Below are 15,325 nucleotides of genomic sequence, written 5' to 3'. Positions count from 1 at the left end.
CCCTTCCCTCCAGCGTATCAACCGAGCAAAATACTTGTATTTGAGTTTATATGAAGGCTTCTGTTTCCTTGAACTATAAACAGTTTATGGAATATTTATATTCATTGACTAAAATGTTCTCCTAACTTCTGTCACTCTTAACACAGTATATCCTGTCTTGTAATCTAGGTAATATCGCTGGTGCAGTTACTCAGTGATCCCTTCTATAGGACACTTGAAGGCTTTCGAATGCTGGTGGAAAAAGAATGGCTCTCTTTTGGTCATAAATTCAGTCAACGTAGTAATCTGACTCTCAATTGTCAAGGTAGTGGATTTGCTCCTGTTTTCTTACAGTTCTTGGACTGTGTGCATCAGGTAAGTCAATCTGTAATTTTAGTTTACAAGAAGAATTAATAAATAAGTGCATAGATGCCTCTATTTCAGATGTTGTAGCTAGTGGTTTGAGAGAATACTAGCAGCCTCCTTCTCTAGGTTTTATTGAAGTGAATGAATTTCACCTCATGAAGAGCTGGAATGGTTGCCTAGAGAGTGCTGATCCACCCACAGAAAACAGACCAAAAGGGATGGTTGGCATTACAGATCTTCTCAGGTCATTTATGCAGATTTCAAATGGATTTTTAAGATTAAGACTGGCTTTTGGCAGCCTGGGGTACCTTTATTCAAAAGAAGAAATTGACTGACTGTTGGCACAGTGACTAGACAGTTTTTAATTCCTTGTGCTTGACAATGAGTTTTGAAGAGGCCTTGTTCTCCATCAGTTCTGGAAAAAACAACCTATAAACCAGGGGGTCTTGAGATGTTCATATTTTCATATATATATTGCATGTTCAAAAGGTGAACACCAGCAGTTACATTGAGTAGGAAGACGTTAGATTGAGAATATTACACTCATTTCAGGTTAATTCTAAAGTCTGTCCTTTTCTTCATCTCAAACCAGTAAATCTAAATGCTTTGTGGACATTAAACACCAGCAACCATCATTATTGTTGTCTTGCAAGTTAATAAACCGTATTTTTGGAATTTGGTTTGATTCCTATAGCTTTCCCCACTAGAAAACTGTAGAAGTATGTGTCTGTTTCACCAATCTATTTCTCAATGGCCGTGTTCCTAAGGTTATTTTTTATTTTAAATGGGGAGATTTCTCTAAAGAGAATGAGTACTGCATTTTTCATTTGAACAAGTTAATCTGCCCAGTTGTCCCCCTGACTAATCCTTAGAACAGCTTAAGGTTATTGCTCCTTTTCTGGAGTAGAAAAAACAGATTCTTGGTTGCAGTGGCTGCAACAGGACAGAATAGCCACATCTTCCAATCCTGAAACACATCTGCTTGGTGGCTCTATGTGTGAATTGTTTGTCTGGTGCTGTATTCTGTCTGCTGTTAGATGTCTTCTCCAAGCTTTAATGGGCTGACTGGATAACACTGTCTACTAGTAGAAAGGAGTAGACCTATGTATAGTTTCAAGCAGTAGTGTAATTTTGAAGTAAATCCCTCCAGCATCTCCCCTTACCATATGTTGATGCTGTTTTGGTGCATATGTACTAGATTTTTCTTAGAAGGGTTTAACCCCAAAGTTCTGCTTCTGGTATGTACTAAATATTCACCATCTCTTGAAAGATAATTCATCACTTAGCTTGAAACTATGGGGGTCATCAATTCAACCAGACTGAATCTGGTCCAACGTAAAACAACAAATACGTAGTAGAGCTGCAAGGACCTCAGCACCAGCTGCTTCAGTCTGTTTACTCCTTTTGCTCCAAATTACTTGCTTATGTAGATACAGCCTATATCCTGTTTCTCACCCTGGAAACACTTTGCTTCAGTTTTACTGTAATAAATCTTAGAAAGTTGGCATAAAGAAAAGCAAGGAAATTATCCACGCATACCTGTAGAGTAATTTTTTTCTCAGGTCAAGAGGTCACACAAACTTTGGAAACAAATAGGTTATTCAGAACAAAGATAAAACTTAAATTCAGGATTTTGGTTTATTGTCATAAATCAGAATGTACCATGTTTTCTTCAAGACAAAATACTTGATATTTCTTTAAGTCACGTTTAACACAATCTGCAGTTCTAAGAACATGGAATAATAGATTATAATCACCCTATCTTTAACAGTTAGAATGAAATGTAAAGTGGAATAAATCCCTGCTGTCAAGTATGATTTTGCCTCAAGCTGCAAGGTGCCCAAAATATTGCTACTATAGATGTGAATGTGTTAAGGAAATAAAAGAAAGTTGCCTTGGTAATTCATCTCAGCAGCTTTAAGGCATGTCACTAGGTATCTGACTCTGTATCTTCTATATAAAATATACGTTATTAACAGATACATTTTACAGAAAGATCTTTATTTTCTGGTTTTTGGTCTTAAGCTGTGGCCACCTGCCCTGGCTGCAGCTCCATTAGCAGAAGGATTGCCTCCTGCAGGCCATCTGGAGCTATTCATCACTTCTTTGCTGGTGGAGATCCTACCCTTCTGATCTGTTAGCAAAGGCATTCATGTGAACCTGCCTGCCATTTCCTATCAAAATAGTAGAAAAATAGTGATAGAGAAGGCCATGTTATTTTGATGGGTGTCAGTTTAGAAGCAGTTCAGCACATCAATCTGAAGGAGGCAGTAACTTCTCATGAGGAAAGATAGGGCTGTCTAGGAGTTACAATCTTTTCAGCCAATGTTATGTTCAGCCAAGAAAGGGCATGGGTACACGGCTTTACTGCATAATCGGTGTAATGTATATAATATAGACTTGTTTGTTAGGAAAAATCTTTAAGCTAAATGACTTACAATCCTGTTTAGAAATGGACTTACAAATGTTAGTCTCCTAACTCATGATAGCATAGTATTTACGTACCAAATTCTAACAGTATGGTTGTAAACTCTAGGGAAGACTTTTGAGATAAAATTAATGGACGAAGTTTCATAGGAATTTACTGTGAAAAATAAATTTACTGAAGATACTTGAACATTTCTATTAAATTTCATTGGCTTCTGTGCAACTTATTAGACAACTACAGAATAAAATTAGATTGCAACTTGACCCTGAAGTGTAATATATTATGATCAAGATTTTTAAAATCACCCATTCACCAGAAATAAACATTTGGTCCTTTCAAAATATTTTTAACCGTTACAGTCTCAACATACTAGGTTCAGTAAGAAAGTTGCCATAGAGCCAGTATGTGCATTAAATGTCATGGGTTAAACTAAAGACACAGAGAAAACAAATGAAGCAGTAATTCCTGAATTAGAACTGCATCATCATGTAAAAAGTCATTGTTTATGCCAATATCTGCAGGTGTCAGCTGAATTATTAGTGCAGAATCATTCTTTCACCATAGAAGCATCTGGCAGATCCTCTGTTTCTAAGACAACTGAGTTTATGCATGTGATGTCACTGCAGGAAGCTTTGCTTATTTTTCTTCTGTATCTATGTGGTAATTCATTGCATATAATTGAAGTGGAATGATTTTCTAGAACTGACTTCTTTTAAGCTCAATAAGGAGCTCTGTTACAGCACCCTATGCAAAGGGAGGTAAGGATGCTACTCCCATGGTTGATGTATTCAGTTATTCCAGTGTTTGCAGGAGTACCCTCTTAATGATTACTAGCACAGGATATTTTGGAGTGCCATATTTCTTACTTCAACTAAATACATATTGATATCTAACAGGATTACAAAACCAAAATGTATTGGAAAACCAAGGCAGGCTGGTAGTAGTGTAAGACTATTAAATACATTTAGGAGATATTTAAGTTAATTGAGAACATGTAGATTTGAAAAAGAATTCTAAAATAATGACTTTCTCTAATCATAATATTAAAAGCACCTGTTGGTTTACTCAGGTTGTAATTGTTCATATCTTATGGAGATTAAGCATTTTAAAAGATGATGCAGTTGTAATTTTCAAAGATAACCCATCCCTGTAGGCTTACCTTTCTAGGTGGTATATGTTGAAATTGTCAAGTATAAAACATTGCTTCTAACTTACATGTAAATTTTGAGTATATCCCTTAAAATCAGTGAATTAACTGAAACGGCACTAAAGACTTATCAGAGAGAAACCAGCTATACTTAACTTCAACTTAGGTGGTTATGTTGCCTACAGTATAGATGTATTTATTGTCAGCATCCACAGGGGATTTATTTTGCTGTCATATTTCACATTATTATTTCTCACACATCTGTTTCTGTTATACCTCAATATCCTCTTTTTTCCTTCTTTTTTTTTTCTTTTTTTTTTTTTTTCAGATTCATAACCAATACCCAACAGAGTTTGAGTTCAATCAATATTATCTGAAGTTTCTGGCTTTTCATCACATATCAAATCGATTTAAAACATTTCTTCTGGATTCAGATTACGAAAGACTAGAACATGGTATGTGTGATGTTTGTTTACTGCATATTGGTTTCATAGTTGTCAGTATTCTTATTGTCAATATTTGGTCTACAAATTTGCCTAGTTTGAGATAGTCCAATAATTGCATGGTGATGATGTAATGAATTCCATTTGAGGAACATAAATGAAAATTACGGGGAAGAATATGTAGAATTTTCTTAATGAATGATTCCTGAGCCATGCCATTGATGGGACTAAGAGAAAGTAGAAGACATTAGTGCCATACGTCCAGGTTTTTTAGCAATTTATCCACGTGGTTCAGTTTACCCTACTAAATACCTCATTTTAACAGAAAAACAAAGTCCTTGGGAATCTTCAGAGGGTGCATGAGGTTTCAGGAGAGGAAAGCCTTCCCATCTGTTCTCTCTCACTTCTTTCTCTTGCGTTCTTTCAGTGTTCCTTTTCTATTTCCTTTTACTCCATCTGTCATGTGCAGCCTTACTGGTTCCAAGGTCTTATCTGCTGTCAGTGCCCTCTTAATGAGACCACACAACCACAGTTAAGGCTTTTCTTGGAACTTGTTCACTGAGCAAAACACTTACGTGCTCTGAATTGCACTGCTTCGTGGGGTGGTTCTCATGGCATACAGTCAATTTGAATGCTTCTCTTAAGAACTGTAGTAACTGTGCAACAGGCTGAACTTGAGCAACCATTTTATTTCAACAAAAAAGTTAATTTCTATTATATGTCTTCATTTGAACAAAAGCAAGAAGCTGGAGTCAATGACCTCTGTGGTTCCTTCCAACCTGGATTGTTAAGTGGTTCTACAAGGAGGGAGAAGGGTTAGGCGGAAGAAGGTATTAGTTTATTTAGGGGTAATTTGCTTTCAAATACCATTTAATGCAATATAAAGTCCTGTTGCAGCAGATTTTGGATAACCTGTGTGTCCTTTCAAAGTAATTTCAGATAGCACAAATATATGACTAACATATTTATTTACAGTAGCCTAATTTGTTTTCCCTGAAATGAGTTAGCAAGTAACTCATTTTAGGGAAATGAGTTACTTGCAGGTACATGGTGCAGCTGGTGCAGCAGATTAGAAGGGCTGGTCACCTCAGGTAGTGGGGGGCAGAGTCAGTTAGCAAGGCCTGGTGGTCTGCTTAGTCAGCATAGCTGCAAGCAGAAAGGGACATTCGTAAATGCACTCAAGTATTTCTGTAAATTTCAGATCAGGTTTATAAATATAATGCTACTGAATAGTTACAATTGCAAACCACAGAAGTTATTTCATCAAATACAATCTCTTGTTGCAGTGGCATTCAATAGTAGATTTAGTCTGTGGAATTCCTTTTATCAATGCTTTAGTGTTTGTTATGTATTACCATAAAGCTATCTTGTTGCTGCTGTTTCTTTCTCTAGGGACATTATTTGAAGATAAAGGAGATAAACATGCCAAAAAAGGAATTTGTATTTGGGAATGTATTGAAAAGATGCACAAAAGGAGCCCTATTTTCTTCAATTACCTCTATGCCCCTGCTGAAATAGAGGTATGATTTTTTAAAAAACAGACAGGTGGTTTGTTATTCTGAGTGATTCCTTGAGTACATTTTGATATCTTGATTGTTCTCAACTGAATTAAGCATTTGATGAACAGTTGACCCAGGCCCACACTGATTGATTGGATCAGTGTCTCTTAGGCTTAGTTATGGAAATGTCATTTGAAGAGCCACATTCTGGAATATGTATTTATGCATCTCACTGAGGTAAATGAGGATCTTTCTTTTATTTTGTCTAATTATATGAATGATTATAAAAATGATCTTAAAGTTTGCACAGATTGTTAAAAAAATAAATTACATGCTGTAAGATGTAATTATGAGGAAATGAGTTTAGAGTGATAATGAGATACATTTCATAATGATCTGATTGAATCACATTATCTATATCACTGTCTCATATGATAATATATATTCACTAGATTTGACTGTGTCTTGAATAATTACATAAAATTCACAATACACTTGCCATTGCAGAATAGTGCAATAGCCAGGGAAGCAGTCAAGATATCTCAAGAACTGCAAGAAAAAGGTCTGTTCTTACTGTAGTTCAGGAGTCAAGGCTGTTTTTAAGATACTCCTACCATCCCACTGCCCCACATGTGTTTATTCCTGTGCTGTTCTCTCCTGCTTTGGCAGTGAGCTTCATCCTGATAAATCATTGTTTGAACATCTGTCCGCTGCTGGTGACCAGAAAACATAATGACAGGACAGTCTCCACTGTCTTGGAGGCCAGGGCACCACTGATATTTTTGTTGGTGTTTCTTGGTTTTCCTTTTTCCTCGAGTTGTTTTACCACATTGTATTCTAGCACACATAGCACCTTGCATTCGAATCTGCTATATAAACTGACCTAATTTTGAAAAAGGGGAAAGAATTATTTCCTTTAAAATATTTTGAGTCTGCATCAGATCATAATTGCAGTCAAAGGTGCTGCTCCCTTCAACCCACCCAAACACACCACACACACATGCACTTATACGTACCTAATAAGTGGTAGTGCAAGAGGAAGGAGGGAGAAAACAAGAGGGTGGTATTCAGTGGATAGAAAGTGCTACAGGTATCTTTGTTTTAGAGAAACATCTATTTTCTCTGTAGAACCCTCACTGTGATGAATTTGGAGCTTGAATGACTGCCAGTTCGCTGTATGTTCTATTCATAACATAGCCTAATGAGTAAGCAATCAGGAGTAGCTTTCGATATTTTGATAGTGTTTTCTTTATCTTTTTTAAAAGAAACTTTTTCCTCAGATGAAATGCTGACATGGTAGCAGAATTAGTCATAATAGCAGAATTAGTCATTATGACTAAGCATCACTCTTTAGACTTTAACCTTGCCCTTTCACCTGACATAGTAACACCCTTCAAGTAAGGTGGATGCAAACTGAATATCTTACCCTATTTTTTTAAAGGAAAAAGCAAACAACAACAAGAAAATATTTAATACAAAGTGCTCTGTTTTAAACTACTCTGAAAGATCTGCAGTCTCTGGCTGACTTCTTACTGTGGTTTTTCCAAGTAGCATGTCCACCTACGTTACATAGCCTGTGTCCTTTCTCTCATGGTAGAGACTTGGATTTTCTGCTGAGAAACACTGAAGGGTGTAGTATTAGTTTTAGGGTTTGATCTGACTGAGCCAAGTGGAAGTTACCAAACTGCAGCACTACTCACCAAGTGCCATACACTGTTCAATTTAGAATTATTAGACAAATATAAGCAACGTATTGTGAATCTGAAACTCGAAGACTTCCTTTCTGTCATTATAACACCACTTTCTTTCAAATAGGCACTGAAACCAAATGTAAATATGTCCAGCCTCAAAAAGTGGGATTATTATGTGGAAGAGATTTTGGCTACAGGTCCTTCCTATGATTGGACCATGGTAACTGCCAAATGCAATGTTTCAGAGGAAACTGACCAAACAGATGGTTCACTCTCTCAAACTAAGAGGAAAATAGTATGGCCATGTTATGATGATGTTAAAAAAATACAGCCTGATGCCATCAGCAGCCTTTTAAATGTAAGTACATGCGTTACACAGAGCAATAAATTCTTTTATGCTCATGAAATTAATATATATACTTTTTACTTGCCTTATGGATGTGGTGGATAAAATCTCAGGTGGTGCAAGAAATGGGGAAGGTGAAACATTACTGCCCTCTCCCCTCACCTGATGTTGTGACACTGGAGGTCTAACAGACCTCAGAGAGAACTGGCTGATCACTTGCAGCAACTGCTACAAGAGGATTTACAGTGGGTTTCTTCCTTCAGGAAGGCTCATGTTGTCTGTGACAAATTCAGTTGGTGCAACTGCTGTTGCAAGAAATAAGCGACAGACAGACTAATTCCTGAAAGATGACATGTGTAGAAGGAGGAGAAAGCCTTTTGTACAGGGATTTTGCTGCATAATTGAGTTCACACAGCTGTGCCAGTAAAGCCAATATACAGAATTCCTGACCAGCTCTCACAAGTAGTGTTTGGAGCATTCTGAGTAGCTATGTCCAGTACCAGCAGAAGGGAAATATGTTGGTGTTGTTGTTAGAAATAAAGTTGTCATTGAACTTACGTAGGATGACATTAAAAAGGATCCTACAAGACACATGCAAATAACTAACTGGAGCCTTCTGTACAGAGACTTTCTTCTAGATATGAAAAATGGCTCTATTCAAGGCTCACCATAGGGTACATTAAACCTGTCTGAGCAACCAGGTAAGGTTGTGAGTTAACTCAGCAGAAAAAATGTGTTTCTAATAATAGGAGGGAAATGAGCATCAGCGTACTAGAATTGTTGTTACTAGAGATTAAAACTGAGTCTCTCCTGTACCACCACAGCTTCTTGCTTTGGAGCTTGGGGCTGAAGAATGCTGCAAGAAAACTGGAAGGTGTCAGTTCTAAGTGTTAGTACTTACTGAGTGTAGCTGCTGCTGTAGGGTACCTAGAGCCCACAAGGCTTGATTTGAAGTGTTCAAGAACCATGTAGATGAGGCCCTCAGCGACATGGTTTAGTGGTGGTCTTGGCAGTGCTGTGGTAATGGGTAGACTTGATGATCTTAAAGGTCTTTTCCAACCTAGTTGATTCTGTGATTTAAGTTAATGCGTTATAGATATACTGTTATTAAAAGGATCGTGATAGATGTGAAAACAGGTGTTTAGTAAAACTGACTGAGTGATGTTGAGAAGTGATGGTTGGTCTGGGAATCAATCAGACTTCCTACAAAGCTTATGTTATTCTGAATGAACACTTTTCTGGGAGTACACTTTAACAGGAGTTAATAACAGTAATTTAATAACTATGAGAAAGCCAGTCAGGGATTCATTTTGTCTTTTTTTAATAGTAAGTTATGTAGCATAATAAATTTTTAGGTTGCCTTTTATAAGAAATGCAGGAACTGTTATTTTAACTTGGGCAAATGTGGAATCTAGCTTTCTTTTCTTCTTTCTACTCAGTTTAAAGTAGGCGTGTCGTAAAATGACAAAGACATAGATTTCTAGACAGATTAGATAACAAAATATGACACTAGTTGATTTTAACAAGTGTAAGGCAAATAGACAAACATAAATTGAACATCTTGGCCCAAATTTCTCAAAAAAGCTTTCTGTGATTGCTCTCAGTTTATTCATGCTTCCTAGGACCAAAATGGTAAATTTCGATTCTTTAGAATATTTTGGTACTTGAACTATATGCATGATTTTAGCTTTTTCTTGTTCCAGCTTATGTATGCTGCTTAGGTTTTGTGGTTTCTTCATTAGAAGATTAAAAAGAATCCTATTATTGTGATAATTGTTGTAGTTGATTTAACATCTGTATTTTCTTAAATGTTTATTAGTTGATTATAATTAATTAATTGATTGATAGTGCAGGAAAATGACAAAGGCATCATTCACTTCCTGGAGCTATTGTTTCAAGCCACCTGCATATTGAGATACAGGTCACTATGTGCAGTTTTTCCCTTTGAAATCTGTTTGCAGACTTTACCTTCTATTAAAGCTGGGATTACAGGGGCTAATACTGCAATGCTTGGAAAGTTGGGATATGCTGGAGGTTCCCAAACTCCCCTGAATCAAAGATGATATTTAGCAAACTTTTAAGGCAGGAAGTTTCTGAATGGATTTGAGTCCTTGAGGATAGACTTGCTTTTGCTAGAGAGTTAGCTTTATTCTGGCACATTCCTCAAATTTCTTTTGTTCCATTCATTCCAATCATAATTGATCAAACACAGGAACAATGCCCAATTAAAAAAAATAAATTAATCACTTGTAAAACTCACCTTGACTCAAAATGCGGTAGCCAGAACTTCTCAGAGCTTACAACTTCATAAATGCAAAGAGCAAGCTGTCTCTCAGCAGGGGTCATATCAGGAATTCTTTAGCAAAAAAAACCCAGAGAGCTTTTGTATCAGGTAACTAGAGGCCAGAAGTACAACAGGAATAGAGCAATAGTGTTCTTCTGCATTTCTTCCTGGGGTAAATGCCAAACTATCCATATCTACAGCTGTGAGAAACTGCCATATAACAGGGAAATTGGCCGTATTATATTCTAAAGATATGTAGGTCAGGTTTTATAGAGTTTAAATGTTGTTTGTGAATTAGATTATAGTAATAAAAGATAGTGATGGAGAGGAACATTTGGAAAGCTTTGAAGAGGTTGTATAAAGGTTACAAAAATATTCTTGTAAGTTCAAAAAGCAAAGTGAACTTTCTTTTAAAACAAGTTGTTAATTTAGGGCTATTGCTGATGTAGGAGAAAGACCTCTCTTTAATCATAAATCCATTGAGAATGTGTTGGTATCCAAAAAATGTTAGAACTGAAACCATATTTAGCAATTGTAAATTACTAGGGAAGATTGATTCTCCCTTTGTTTATAATGATAAGCCCAAATTTGTTTGTTCTAAAGATATTTTTCAATTGGAAATGAGATAGTGCTCTTCAGGATCTAAAGCTGAAGCAGAGAAGTTGATGAGTGTCTTAATTGAGAATTTTCCTTGGTAGAATGTGGTGCTCTTCTGTGAAGAGCAAAAGGTGTAATTCTTTAGCAGTAAATGTTCTAATGTGTTTTGGATAAATAGTAATCCACCTTTAACCAGATGGGTGTGATGGCTCTCTGATTTCCATAAATCCTTATGTTTCTGAGTTTAAGGAAGTTAACCAATTTGCACATTTCATTCATTTAGTCCTAAATGAAGTCTTTGAAAGTTTGCAGATGATAAAATGCTTTTTAAAATATAGGTTTTTGTATAAAGCTTCTCAATTCACTTCCACCACATCAGAGACAGAAATATGAGCTAGGATGTTCAAAGTCTTATGTTCTCAGAAGTGTACCTTGGAGACATAAATGTTCACAAGCAGATTCAAACAGAGGTCCTCCCCTTTAAGACCATTTTCCCATGGACTTTCTGCGTAATAGAAATCAGAAAGAAGGTACTGATATTAAGAGTAGCTACATATCCATTTTTAAAGAAAATGAAAGGTAATTATGAAACAGCATACCTATGCCTTTATTTTCTCTTTCAGAGATTAGTTACAAATAGGTTTAGAAGAACTTTCCCTTTTAAAAAACGTAGATTTTGCCACAAAACTCCCCCCCCCGCCGCCCAGCACTTGCTTTCATTACTTGTAAAATTCAGTAAGGCAACACCACAGTGTAGCACATCCAAGAGCCACATCTTCAGTACAGGGTAAAATTCTGGGTTAAATGTTTCCCATGAAGACTAGCTCTTCAAATGATCCTTTGACATGTATATATTGTGATATATTATAAATGAGCTAACTTATCTAAGTGATGTTCAACAAAGGGAAGTGCAGGGTCCTGTGACTGGGGAGGAACAACCCCATGCACCAGTGTACACTGGGGGCACCCAGCTGGAAAACAGCTTTGCAGAAAGGAACTGGGTGTCCTGGGGAACAGCAAGCTGAACATGAGCCAACAACATGCCCTTGCAGGAGCAATGGCTAGTGGTATCCTGGGATGGATCAGGAGTATTGCCCACAGGTTGAGGGAAGTGATCCTTTTCCTCTAGTCAGCCCTGCTAAAGCCAAACCTGGAATATTATGCTCTGTTCTGGAGTGGTACAAGAACAAGGTGGTGCTACTGGAGAGAGTCTAGCAAATGGCCACAAAGATGATAAGGGGATTGGAGCATCTTTTGTATGAGGAAATGCTGAGAGAGCTGGGACTGTTCAGGGGAATCTTATCTATGTATATAGATACCTGAATAGAATGTGTAAAGAAGACGGAGCGACACTCTTTTCAGTGGTGCCCAGTGACAAGACAAGAGGCAGCGGGCACAAACTGAAACACAGGAGGTTCCATCTAAACCATGAGAACATGCTTTTTCACTATGAGGGTGACTGAGCACTGGCACAGGTTGCCCTGAGAGATTGAGTGTCTCCATCCTTGGAGATACTCAGAAGCCATCTGTGGACAGTGCTGGGCAACTGGCTCTATATGGACCTGCTTCAGCAGGGAGGCTGGACCACATGACCTCCAGAGGTTACTTTCAGCCTCAACTATTCTGTGATATATGCCTGGTTGTATTAGAGGTAGTAATCTACCAGTATTTTAGTGAAAATACAAGTAAAATCCTTGAGGACAGACATATCTCCACTGTTTCCTGCTAATTTGCTGGCATTCCTAAAAAGGTATTCAGTCTTCATAATTCATTGGGGGTGGATCAGATTCCAGTACTTTTAAGAATTGTGAGAGGTGAACCTACACATCCTGTTCTTCCAAATAAGCAATTACGTCACTTAACATTAGATTGTGATTGCTCAGCAAGAGGTTGGCAAACTCAAAGATGCCAGTCACCCAAATTAACTCTGCTGTAAATATACACTGTAAAGAACTAAAGCTATGTGAGGGATCAATGAATAACCAGCAAAACAATAAAAATAGTGCTTCAGATTGTGAGCTTGCAGTTACGTGCCAGAAAGACTGGTCCATCAAAGTGGACCCTGAACCTTAAAGTTTATTCCAAATACTGAACAACTAGTTGTGTACAACTTAGTGCACACGCAAGTCTAAACACTTGACAGAGGCAGTAATTCAATCACTGGATACACATTCAGTATCTTTCCATTTGTGGTCAAAGTCTTGGAAACCTTCTAGCCCAGGAGTTATATATACTGACAAGGAAGGACTCACAAAACAGGGTGCTCTGTCACAGTCAAAACAGCTGACTACTGAAGGACTTTATCCGGACTGTTTTGTGTGCACATACACATTGTGGATTCAAAGGAGGCGATCGGTCTCCACAGTTCTGGAGTGTCTCCAGGGTTAACTCCTGTCTGTTCCATTCAGATACTACAAAGCAGATTACTTAGCAGATACATCTTTTGAAAGGCATAGTAATGCTAATCATTTGTATTAACTAATTTCAGGAAATCGATACTCATATATCCACAGATTGTTTTTGTTACACCCTTTCTTTTTATATGTATTGACTTCTGCTCCCATAAGTTTAGGCAACAGGAGATGAAACAGAAAGATGAATTTAAGGCATTTTTCTCTCAAGGAAATGCAGCTATTCATAGTCCGTTCCATATGTGGAAGAAAAAAAAGATCTGACATTTTCAGTAAAATTTGAAACTGAAGGGCAAGAGTAAATCTTAGTGATTTATTGCCATACAAGTTTTTTACATGGGGTTTATTAAAGGAGAATATATTCCTAACTTTTCCATTTATATATAGGGGATTGTTGAAAGGTTTTCATTTTAAGTTCTGGAAGCACTACTCATTGTAGAGCCAAAAAAAGAAGGAATGTGACCCAGTTGCTAAGTAACACGTTTCAGTTACCTCCAGATTCTTCAGAGAAAGACTCATACTCAGAAGTCAAGACTAGGGCACAAAGAGAATGATCAGATTAAAACCTGACTAACTTCTAGCGCAAAAGAGCTTTTATCCTTTTACAGCAATTTGGAAAGCCTTTTACATGAAAAGTCTGTGTTAAATTGATTCAGTCATTTGTATCCCATCAGGAAGCATTTTACACTCAGCACTTTGAAAGAGAAGCAAGTAATCTAGAGAAGCCTTTAGTCTGGCTTGTGTTCATGACTCCTTATTTTTGTATCTACCTATGAAGATACTCCAAACAAAACTATTCTGGTTTTATTTCTTGGTGGGAAGAGAATCCCAGAATATTTAATATATATATGGCTTTCAACTACCTTCAGTTTATAAAACTTCTGGTTTGAGTCTTGCTGATAAGACAGATTTCTTACATTTAATTTTACTTTTGCATTTTCTAATTTACTTTCAGCAAGGAAGAGTTTGTAGAAATGTTTTGTTGAATATTGGCTTTTTTATTTTCAATTCAGGTATCAAGATTCAGTTCAGGAGTTAATTTTCTGTTCAAATATAGTAATTTTCTGTAAGTCTTTCAGTCAATAACAATGCCCTGAAGAAATGGTCATTCTAAAAGACCACTAGGAGTTGGAGAGTATCATGAAATCTACTTTAATGACTTGGTGCAGTAGAAGTAAATAAAGTCAGAGACTTACTGTCTCTCCTTTGAAAATAAATGCCTTGAGTTTTAGTTGGTTTTTATATAGCATGAGAATTCTCTCTCATATGACAGGTTTTGGTTCTATCAATACTTAATTGGATTTAAAAATTGAGGTTTTAATTTGATTTCATTAAAATTCAGATCTTTGTGACAATATAGTTGTTGAAAGTAAAAATATAGAAAGGAAGCATGGTGAGGAATATGGACCACACATCAAAGTAATGACAAATGTATTGATGAGTGTTCAGAAGTAAACATAAACTAATGAAATTGCCTCTTTCTACTTGGCATGAACTGTCTTATTAACAGGAAATAACCCTAACTGGAGGTTATCAACATGGGTCATATTCCCAAGTTCCACAACAAGAACATGTTGTTACAGTTTGGGATCCAAATAGAATAAATCTTTCTGTTTCATTTCCGTCTTTTATTACAGCTTTGTATCACATTTTATAAACCAGGGTAAATGTTAATATTGGCAATGTACAATGTTGGTGTCACAGCACAGGATTTGTTCTTTGTAAATATTTTTATAAAATATAGCCTATCCTTATCATCGTCGTGTTTCTATTATGGCAATTGGTGTTGAATTTTGTGTGTTCAGGAGAACTGCAGAGAATTGAAAGCATAATGGCTCCTCCAACCTGTGGCATGCAAGAACAGCATGGCTGACGCTGTACTTGGTTGCTTTTGACCCCTGAGTTTGGTGGATTTCGGTTTATAGCTGGTTTGACAGAGGTTTTTGTACTTTACTGGTCAACACAGCCTAAAAGTTCCCTGTGTAAAAATGCTGACCAGAAAATGGTTGTACAAAAATGATTGCAGGGAGTGATTCTGTGATCAGAAAACTCTTGTTATTTGTTCCAGGAAATCGAAAGGTTGGAAAGTAAATTAAATCAGAGCCCAGAAAGGTGGCAGCTTTTGTGGGAAAGA

The 15,325-nt window shown here is 36.9% G+C and overlaps 1 protein-coding gene across 1 annotated transcript in view; it reads left to right on the top strand.

Annotated features, from left to right (window-relative positions):
* Nucleotides 1-168: 168 nt before the first annotated feature.
* Nucleotides 169-15,325, top strand: part of LOC104408843 (myotubularin-related protein 13-like) — a gene marked incomplete at both ends in the record, with an annotated part of 17,284 nt that continues 2,127 nt past the window's right edge. Inside the window, 5 exons of the mRNA XM_010018567.1 lie at nucleotides 169-354; nucleotides 4,249-4,375; nucleotides 5,756-5,883; nucleotides 7,678-7,911; nucleotides 15,260-15,325. Coding sequence (XP_010016869.1) covers nucleotides 169-354; nucleotides 4,249-4,375; nucleotides 5,756-5,883; nucleotides 7,678-7,911; nucleotides 15,260-15,325 — 741 coding nt within the window. The remainder of the gene's footprint in view (nucleotides 355-4,248; nucleotides 4,376-5,755; nucleotides 5,884-7,677; nucleotides 7,912-15,259) is intronic.

The sequence above is a fragment of the Nestor notabilis genome, unplaced genomic scaffold (genome assembly GCF_000696875.1).
Source record: "Nestor notabilis isolate BGI_N333 unplaced genomic scaffold, ASM69687v1 scaffold9537, whole genome shotgun sequence".
Taxonomy (NCBI): Eukaryota; Metazoa; Chordata; class Aves; order Psittaciformes; family Psittacidae; genus Nestor; species Nestor notabilis.
Note: the sequence above shows the minus strand (reverse complement) of the source record. Positions and strands in the feature narration are given on the sequence as shown.